Source organism: Schistosoma mansoni (genome assembly GCF_000237925.1).
Source record: "Schistosoma mansoni, WGS project CABG00000000 data, chromosome 2 unplaced supercontig 0120, strain Puerto Rico, whole genome shotgun sequence".
Lineage (NCBI taxonomy): Eukaryota > Metazoa > Platyhelminthes > Trematoda > Strigeidida > Schistosomatidae > Schistosoma > Schistosoma mansoni.
The window spans coordinates 72018-82989 of NW_017386000.1; the positions used below are offsets into that span (position 1 = coordinate 72018).

A 10972-nucleotide genomic window follows, 5' to 3' on the forward strand; every position below is an offset into this window, starting at 1 on the left:
GAAAAAGAGAGGATACATGAGGCCAAGAATTATTTCTCAAGATTTTATACATCAAAATCAGATCACCTGTTAATCTGCTATAAGAAAGAGTGAAGAGGTTTACCTTCTCAAGTGGGTTAAGTATGGTAAACTGTTAGATTTAAGAGTATTTGAACAATATTATGAACTAGTAATCCCAGAAACAACGCAATTTAATCGAGAAGTATTAGATGGACACAAACGAATGCATTGTATTTTGAATTCATAATCAAGCAGTCACTAATACAAGTAATCCTTGGTTCATATAAACACCAAACAAACTTTGGGGTTTTGAAACTGCACGGGTAGTTCTCTCCGCGCTTTTTCGAGGATAGACGTGTTCCTTTTCAGGCTTAGTTCTCACTTAGGTTGTGTATACTGTAGTGAACATATTGTATCTAAGTTGGTGAATGTCCGTCTCATAAAGTCCATAGGATTCTTAACCCCTTAGTTGCGACCTCGGCAGTGAGCCGTGGTCTTAAGATCATGACTCATTGTCACTCCAAGACTTAAGTATGCCTACAGTGAGCATGCATCTGAGTCTCCCGTTATTTCCCACCAGATTTTTACATCAGCGTATAGTGAATTTGGGAACTCAACTTTTCTTGGGAGATCTTTCACATACAGTAAAAAGAAAGTAAAGGACTTAGGACAGAACCTTGAGACACTCAACTAATTGCTGGTCTCCAGGTGTAGTACTTTGAATTTACACTTACTTTCTGTCTACGACTTACAAGGAGGTCCGATAATTCCAAGATTTTCTAGCTTTAATAGCAGTCTATTTGTTGGCACATTCTCAAATGCTATTTCTAAGTCTACGTAGACAACATACACGAATTTTCCATTGTCTAGAGCCTTTTTCCATTGCTTTCCTTCTATAAGGAGGTTTGTTGTGCAAGACAAGCCTTTTCTGAAACCGTGTTTCTCGCTGTTGAACAAGTTGTTGATCTCCGCAAATGTTATTATGGTCTTTTTGACTATTCTTTACAGTATTTTAACTACGACACTGGCGAGGCTGACAAGTCTTTAGTTTGATGGAAGTTGTCTATTGGAGTGTCAATTGAATCATTCCAGTTCACAGGTAACACGCCTCGGTCAATTGACATACTGAATAGTGAGAGGGGCTGCAATATATTGTCCAGTTTGTATCAGGATTCTGTGGTGTAGTTGATCCAGCCCTGTTGACTTTTTCTCATCCAAGGTTTCAAGAGCCTTACGTACATCGTCTTGATCAAAGTCAACGGTAAGCAGACGCTTCGTTTACTTTGTATTTTGGCCTAGTTTCTCGTCTAAAAGAGGTTCATGAATGAAAAATGCCCTGAAAAAGTTTACCATAGCCTCTATTTTTTCTTAATCATCCTCTATCATTTCAGATACACTTCATTAATTAGGTTGGGAATCCAATGCTGCATCCTTGTTTTGTAACTTCGGTACGAGAATAGTCTCTTAGGCTACTTGATTGCAGATTGTGCCAACTGCATTTTATACTTTCTCTGAGCTTTCCGGATTTTAATTATACATTTATTTCTTACCAACCTGTAGCGTTCCATAGTACTTGCTGTGTCAAGGCTGATGACAACGTTCCAACATGTCTTCTTTTGTCTCAGTATCTCAGTGAAATCCATATCAAATAAGCAAGCTTACAAATAGGACCTATGCATAATCGTATTAACGGAAAGTCTTCTCTAAAGAGCCATTTCCTTAACTCTTGAATAATGGGTAGTACCTATAATAACTTAGATAAACTAGTCAGAACTTCAACAACTGATACTACACTTCGAGACTTATCTCCAAAGGAATACGTAGGGGCAAAAGTGAATTCAACCTAGAACAATGTTAACCTAAATGTTATTGTTTGAACAATTTTACAATTACAATAAAAATAAATAGAAACTTTCTGTTCACTAAAATAACTTGCTTATCAATAACTTATGTCAATTATACGTCTTCAGTAATACTAACCGAACTAATTCGGTTATTCATTCAATCTTAAAAGGTCACGAAACGTCAGAAACAATTTTCTACTCGTTGGGATATAAAAAAATATATACATTACCAATTACCTATCTAATGCCCGATTGATTTGAAAGTATTAAGTCCAACCCTGGCATTGATACTTATATACGTTTTGAAATTCAATCCGGAAAATTTATGGATGAGAAATTGTTTAGTCCCATTTTACTGATAATTCAACCTGTTGACTTCTGTTTCATAAAAACCATCATCGATGTCGACCTAGTAAGTATTCTTGCTTTAGAAATTATTTCTTGATATTTCGAAGTCATTTTTGTTCTATTTATTTGTACTGGTAAATAAATCCTCAAAACAAATTTTTCGGTAGCTTTTCTTATGGAGTCCGACGATACAAATAGACCTGGACCAGATAAATTCCAGTGACACACATCAGTTGAGTATAACAAAGATCGATAGCAGACGACATATCTTACGTATTAACGTGGAAAACGTACAAGACGACGTAGACGAATGGTACTGGATCGATATCCATGGTTTCAACTGAAAAAAGGGATAAGAACAATGATCTGTAAAGCAGGCACAGTCTCTACTAAAAAATCAACAAATGCGTAAAATCAACCAGCGACAACAAGCTATTAGATATGAATAATATTCAATAATCAGTATTCAATAGTATGGATATGAGGTCAGTCGACCAGCATTATTCGCTGCAATTTTTAGTACAATGAAGATCAAATCTCGCTTTGAATGCTTCAACAGAACGTGCTGATACTACGTAATCTGGTAACGAATTCCAGCAATTCACCACTCCGTGCGAGAAACGGAACTCCGGGTGTATGCGATTCGATCTCCGTTCATGGTTGTTTTAGAATGACCTTCAAGGTGAGCGGTCCTAGAGAGAAGGCAAAGACTAAATATCAGTCAGTCAGCAACAACGTAGAATTTCGTACATACGTACGTATATCAATTCGAGTTGCCACACCATATTAGCACAGAGATGCAGTTGTCGATTCAAATCCCATAGTGATCGAGGTAGTAAGAGTACAAGCAGTAATCGGAAAGATTAGGGTTAGGATTGATGCAAGGCACAGCAGAGATACTTATGAAAATATCTGAACCAATCAATAGTTCGAGGGTCGTGCACACCACAAAGAGGTGGGCTCCAATGAGTGGTATCAATTATGTTCATGCTATCAAGCCAAAAGTATAACCATAACGCCAATCGGATCTTTGGAAAAAGGTTTGAGTAGTCTTAGATTCTCAGTATACGTTGCAATTGTTTAAAGATATTGAAGTGACTTGATGAAGATAGCTGGATGTCCGCAATTCGTAGTCAAAGCATTAACCCCTTGTTGTTATCCGCTTGGGTTCACATGTCACCAGAAATTTGGAAAAGCCATGATTTTCACACAGACGGACATCTAATTTCAAAATTTGATACTAACAGTAATCGTAACTGAATTGTTAGTTGAATTACTTACCTCTGCACCACGAATTTTTCAAAGCAGGCAAAAAGAATTTATGATTAGCAAGCGAATAGTACTCAGTCAGTCACAACGTAGAATTTCGTACATACGTACGTATATCAATTCGAGTTGCCATACCACATCAGCACAGAGATGCAGTTGTCGATTCAAATCCCATAGTGATAGAGGTAGTAAGAGTATAAGCAGTAATCGGAAAGATTAGGGTTTGAAGAAGTTATTGGAGGAGTATAATTCAGTGAAACAAACTTGGAAAGAGAAACAAGATAGACATGAAGAATTCAGAAGATTAGAATTTGGGAGAATACAAAGAGTGGATACACCTACGCCATTGCAAACGACTTTGAGCCATGTCATTCAAGGTCTCTAACCATCGGTTGCTATCATCTCGCGGATCCCAACCAGGTGGTCTACACCTACCACCATAGTCCAGTCCACTTGTCAGTGACTTCACGGAATTGTGTCACGTTTTGGTCTGGCCGCCCCTAGATCTATTCCAACATACTCCTACACCATAAAACATCACCTGTCGGGGCAGTCGGTGGTTGGGTATGCGTAACACGTGTCCCAGCCATCTCAATTGATGGAGTTTCGCTACTTCATCAATCGATTTACCATCCTTACCTAGTACCCGTTTCCTAACAACTGCATTACCTACACGGTGGTCCCAGGATATACGAGCAATGCTTTGAAGACACCTATGATCAAATACTAGTAGCCCAAGAATATCCTCTACTCTTACCGGTCATGTTTCACTGCCATAAAGTAGGACGGAGCGAACTGCTGCGCAGTAAATCCGTCATTTGGTCGGTAGACGGATATCTCGTCTACGCCATAAATGACGCAAGTTGGCGAAAGCTAGACGAGCCTTCTGTGTCCGTGCTGAGATTTCGTCGCACACAAGGGCTGATGAGAATGCCAAGATAAGTTTCGCATGTACGATATTCCTTTACTACCACAAACAGAGATATTACTCGTGTTATCTACTGTATTAGTAATCGTTTGTGAAATAAGCCATAAATTTCGAAAGTTTTCAGGTCTCATACACGATCTGAGTTGAATTTGCACTTCTCAGATGACCTGACCCTGTTGTACGGCCTATGCTATTCCACGAGGGGCAAGTGGCGTAAGTAAGCACCACTAAATATGTGATCTTATTTCCTCACATTGATGACTATTCCGGGCTCACCGAGAAGGACTGCTTATAGTTTTGTGGAATACTGACAGACATGGTGGTGGGGATATAACTTCAATAAACTTACATCGGTAAGGTAGAAGATTTTGTTAGATTATGGCTCATTATGATTTAGCGGGATGCAGCTGACCAATGGCACTGATGCTAATTTATCATGCTAGTCACTTCTTTCACTCGTGTTGGTAAACTTTTTCTGCACACACTTCCTGCCGAGAAATGCCATTACAAGCAAGACTAGATGATTACTTTAAACAGGAGCCCAATAATGGTTTTACAAAAGTTATAGTAGTAAGAACGAGTTATAATAATTACGACTGAAAAAGATGTCCGGTAACCTAACTTGTGTTTTCCTTACAAAATTACAACAATACACATTAACTTCAAGCTATATTCCGTCACCATTTAAACAATCTTTTGTTCACCAAACGGCATACTTTGGCTTTCTTTTTTTAACCTATTGAAACATGATTAGTAATTAACCTAATAAAAGAGAATAAGTCTAGGTATTCATACCTTAATTATTACATCACAAATGACTAAACTTCACCAGTCGTGACCACTTTCTGTTCTCCTTATCCCCCTTCTCTTTTTCTCTCTTTTAAGCACCGTGGTATGCCACCGAAAACGTACCAAGCGACCAGTAAAGGGGAAATAATGGGGAAACATATGTATATATATATATTTGTAGCGTGACGTCCTGCGCTGTCAGTAATATTTTTTATACTTGCCTAGGAATATTATCAAGGCCAGATCGTGTTTTAAAGTCCACATTTCTGACTTGCTGGCTATGTATTAACTACTCTACTTCTTAACGTAAAGAGCTCTGGACTTCACTTGCATGCACTCTTGACCATCGACAGTTTGTTGTAACGCACACTCTATAATGCGTGCCAACCCTTATATTAACATTCATGTCCCGCTAACACCAAACTTCTCATGTACTAGAATTTACAGTGTTTCTATGACCAACCTTATTGTGTAATTTATCACAGTAAAGCCTGCAGCATTCGTAACAATGTGATTATGCCCGTAAACTGGCATGACTCACGTAATATCGACGATGCCACAAGTATTGTAGTTTGACAACAATTAACCAGCGACACCTTCGATAAACTGATTCGTGCCCACCCAGTGAAATCAGAAGTCAGAAGCGAGGAGGTTGGGAGATATATGTGATAGATCATCAATATAAGGAGAAGTGACTGATCTAAACCAGTTAATGATCGTAGGAGGCGTTGAGCACGCCGTTGCAACTCGTGATCCGATGCGGATGCATGACTGAGAGCCTTCAGTTATGTGGGTTCACTAAAACCAACGACGTCAGCACCCAGTGTCGAACACCTACAGAGCTAATGATTTTGGAGATTTATTTACCAATACAAATCACTCACCCCCTAGTGAGTTAGTAATGACCCCACGATATGGCCGATCAGAAGTTTTATGACAACGAGTTTGTCGTTGCTTAACACATTTATGATAGCTTGCTATGTTAAGCAGCGTCTGATTGTCTTTCCTTACATGAGGGACCATGAAGTACAACATAGTAAATAAGATCAGTAGGAATTTAGTGTGAGTTCGCGCTAGTATATCCCTTTTCAGCTTTTTATTCTCCTGTACACTATGTTGTCTTGCCATCAATATTATTTCACCACTTGCTACCTTATCTGCAACTAATATATTTCTACACTTTTCCGCCTACTTAAGTAGAAAGCTATCTTACATCATACCCTTCTTGATGCCTATACTGTGATTGGCAACATACACTTTATATTTTAGTCAACTAAAAGCATTGCATCGATGCCTTACCCACAGTCCATAATTTGTAACTGTCTGATAAGCCTGCAAAATGGTACTCATAGAAATAGTGTTTTCCAACAGGATGTGAAACACAGAGCACCGTGTGAGGTAAGATATATATCCAAAAAATAAGCTTAAATGAGCCTGACATCACAAAAGGAGGGATGGTGGATGCACTGACCAGCAAGCATTGGTGGTAAGGGCAATGGCTACAATCCACCCATGTTTGTGAGGCAGAACATTTTGTTTGTATCAGGCTCTTTATGGATGAGAACAAGTCAATCAACCTGTGATATTGAGGTTGTTCGCCTACGCTCACCATTTAGACTCATGTTTCTAATTTTATGCTGGATTAGCTATTCTACTAAGATAACCTATACCATGCTAACTCGGACTTTTTCATTAAAACTGTGTCAGGCATCCGATGAAAAAAGGAAAAAAGCAGACAATAAATGGTATGGTTGTAAGTTTTCTTCACACTACTCTCTATATGCACTCTCCGTTCTAATAAACAGCCTTCCTTATTCCAACCTTGACTTCCCTTCCTCCACCTTGATAAATATCACATCTCATTGTTCGTTATTACTACATTCTCTCATCTGGAGCCCCTTATCACATTTCATTCTAGCAACAAGAGCTAGTATGAATTTCTTCTAATAACAACCATTTTTCAGGCTTATCAGACAGTTACAAATTATGGACTGTGGGTAAGGCATCGATGCAATGCTTTTAGTTGACTAAAATATAAAGTGTATGTTGCCAATCACAGTATAGGCATCAAGAAGGGTATGATGTAAGATAGCTTTCTACTTAAGTAGGCGGAAAAGTGTAGAAATATATTAGTTGCAGATAAGGTAGCAAGTGGTGAAATAATATTGATGGCAAGACAACATAGTGTACAGGAGAGTAAAAAGCCGAAAAAGGATAGACAAGAAGGAACTCGCTAAATTTGTGCTGATGTTATTTTGTTCTATCCTTACCGGTCGATGGATAACAGGTTCCGCAGATGCAAGAGAATCGGTAGTAGGCAGTCGATTGTGCGCTACTTTTGACTTTTTTGGGTATTTGTGAGGGTCTCTTAGCGACGGATAGGTTCATTGAAATGCCTGTCTACTTCAGTTACAAAACAATTAGGAAGGGTAAAGTATCTAGTACAACTACAAGGAAGGGAAATACGTCAATTTAGTCTATATATGTAGAGAACCTATAATGTCTGTTTGGGACGCGGATGTGTTTGTTTGTGCTAGATCTGTGCAGGTGAGGGCTTGATCGATAAGTCTTACAAACGTATGTAATTTATCTGCCGTGCGTATTTCAGAAGGAAAACTGTTCCATATTAATGCATACTTGATAAGGAAGAAGTTTTCACGAGTTTTTGATCTGTATTTCTCAACTTTGACTGTGGATACTACATCTCGAAGGTCGTATTCATGTGATTCTTTTGAGAGAACTATGTTACATGTGGAATGAGTAAGGTTTGTGAGGAATCTGAAATAGAGAATCAAAACAGTCCTAAGCCTTCTTTTCTAGAGGGGTTCTATTCCTAAGATGTGGCATCTAGAACTGCAGTCAATGAGTGAGTCGTTCTTAAGTATTTTGCGAGTGAAATCCTGTTGTATTCCTTCCACCTTAAGTTTATCGGATAGGCGTAGGTTGTAAAATAAGAACGAGCAGTATCCGACGATGGGTCTTACACAGACTTTATAAAGAATGATTTCAATTTCGTTTTGGAAGAAATTACGAAGGATGAAGCCAAGCAATCTCCGCATTTGAGATGCTTTAATTGAGATATGCTCTGAGAAATTAAGACTGTCTGAGTAATGTACCTTTAGGTCAGTAACTGATATCAGTCTAGGCAGTGTGTTCTTGTGAAGTGTTAGTTTTATTTTGAGAGATGTGTCTCCAATACATAGCCAGCCGCATTTCTCTGTGTTGAACTCTAACCTCCAGCGTTTGCACCAGTTGTCTACCATGTTGAGTTCATATAGGATTGTGTGCACAGTACTAAGTACATCACGAATATCAGTTTTATAGATGATTTTTAAGTCATCAGTGCAGAGGTAGGTCTAACCTGTGATAAAGCACTTGCATATATTGTTAATGTAGATTATAAAGAGCAATGGACCCAAGACACTACCCTGCACAACACCATTGGTTATTGGTCGAGGTGTAGATCATGCAGAGTTAATCTTGGTTATTTGGTATCTGTTTGTGAGGAAAGACTTAATCCATTTCAATAAGGGGCTTATAATTCCAACAGACTGAAGTCTGTTGATTAGAAGACTATGAGGTAAAGGATTATCTAAGCAAAATGTAGCTTTTAAACCCACTTGAAATGATTTCAAGTTTCTCGGGGCACACCTAAGACTCGCTGTGTATACAATGTGTGACCTTATCAATAAAATTTAACATAGACTACCTTTGTTCATGTCGCGCAGTTTATAGAGTTTGATAATCAACATGATTACTGAACACTTCGAGACACGAAATTACAACCTTATTTGTAACAGTTCTTCAATATCCTTGTTATACCTACTGGACGAACAAGATGTATTGTACGAAACACTGTGTCCATACAGCCATGTGCCCTGTGAGTTTAACATAACTTCGACCGACAGGCTAAAATTTAGAGGCTTAGTCTTAGTCCGTGGCTTTTTAGTTGACTTGCCTGGGTCATGTTCCATGAAAACGATATTTTTCTCGAAACGATGGGAAATAATGCGAGGAGTTGTTTCAGATGAGGTTCTTGGTGGAGACTGAAGACCCTTTCGAATAATTCAGGAGCAGCACTTCTTGACGTCATGTTTGAAACTTTAGGACCGCACATTGTTTGTTGATCGCTGAACGATAGCCGAAAAGAAACATTCGATGTGGCGTATAGTGGTGACCAAGCCCTTTGTAGTAGTAAGGGTAGCGATACTTGGATCCCTCAGTAATTTTGACCCTGATCAGATACTACGACTTTTTTAAATATTCTCATTTTGCGTTTACTGATTGTGAGATTAGGTAAGCTTCTGAAGAAATAGTGGGACGACACGGACTGATTAGGAGAAGAGAGCGAGAATGGTGACAGATTTGCCAATCTATCAAGAAAGAGTGGTTATGAGTGGTACTATATTCTCCCACAAACGTATGCGCAAAGCTACATGGATATCACCGGACCACATCACGGAGATCCAAATGGATCGTCTCTGTATCACCAAAAAATTCACAAGGTCAATTGAAGTGTTGAGCTGACATAACTTCAGATCATCACTTGATGGCTGCCAAAATGAAAGTGAAGCTAAAAGAGCACTGGACAACCGAAGGAAAAACACTACAAAGGTTTCATACAGTCTTCGAGATGCCGACCAACCTAACAAATCCAACACAGCTCAAAGCCCTACAGGACCCACTCAAAGAGGAGAACAGTGCTATGGAGGACAATCAGAAAGGGATCAAGAAAGCACTAACCTCGTTCATTCGCTGCCGTACCATGGCTTGTTTACTTCGACTTGATGCAAAACATTTGCTTGGGAATTGACCCAATAAAAGATGATGATTCTAAGTAGTCATACCCTAATTGTTCATTCACAAATGGCTAAACTTCACTAGTCATAAACACTATCTGTTCTTCTCTTCACCGTTCCGTTTTTTGCTCTTTCTCAGTACCTCCATTGCGTACCACCGAAAAAATCTGTAGAACGACGACTTCGTCCCGCGCCGCCACTTATACTTCTGGAATTTATTCGGCGCTCACCGAAGGAAAGGAAGGCCAAGCCAATCACTGAGATTCAAATACAGAGGGACAGGTGGGTAGGACACTTTAAAGGACTCTTGAATGGACCAGACCACTGATCCCACCAGACATCGAAGCAGCACTCATAGATCTCCCTTTAGATGTCACTTCACCAACGAAAGAAGAAATCAACATGGCCATCTGACAAATCAAGAGTGAGAAAGCAGCAGCATCTGACAACTGAGGCACTGAAGTCACACATAGAAGTGACTGCAAACATGCTCCATGTTCTATCCAGGAAGATTTGGGGGGGGAGAAAAATTGCTACCGATAGACTGGAAAGAAGGACATCTCGTCAAGATATCAAGGAAAGGAGATATGGGCAAGTGTGAGAACTATGGAGGAACCACACTACCATCAGTACCGGGAAAAGTTTCCGACAGAGTGTTGCTGAACCGGATGAAAGATTCAGTAGACGTCCAGCTTCGAGATCAATAGGCTGGATTCCGTAAGGATAGGTTGAACACAAACGAAATCGCGACACTACGGATCATCGTTGAGTATTCAAATGAATGGAAGTCGTCATCATGTATCAACTTCCTTGACCGTGAGGAAGCATTCGACAGTGTGGATAAAAAGAGCTTATGAAATGTTATTCGACACTATGGTGTACTTGGGGAGTTCGTTGAACGGATACCATCAGGACCAACCTATTATGACAGAGAAAAAACAAACTTCTATCTGAAGACAATTGAAAAGGTGGGCTCTGGACAGCGTTGGTTGGAG

The 10972-nt window shown here is 39.3% G+C and overlaps 1 protein-coding gene across 1 annotated transcript; it reads left to right on the forward strand.

Annotated features, from left to right (window-relative positions):
* Positions 1-1733: 1733 nt before the first annotated feature.
* On the forward strand, positions 1734-9228 carry Smp_066640 (hypothetical protein; the record flags this gene model as incomplete). Its single annotated transcript, XM_018791549.1, has 2 exons — positions 1734-1832; positions 8914-9228. The coding sequence occupies 2 exons, from the start codon at positions 1734-1736 to the stop codon at positions 9226-9228; spliced, it is 414 nt and encodes a 137-aa protein (XP_018645260.1).
* Positions 9229-10972: the final 1744 nt, after the last annotated feature.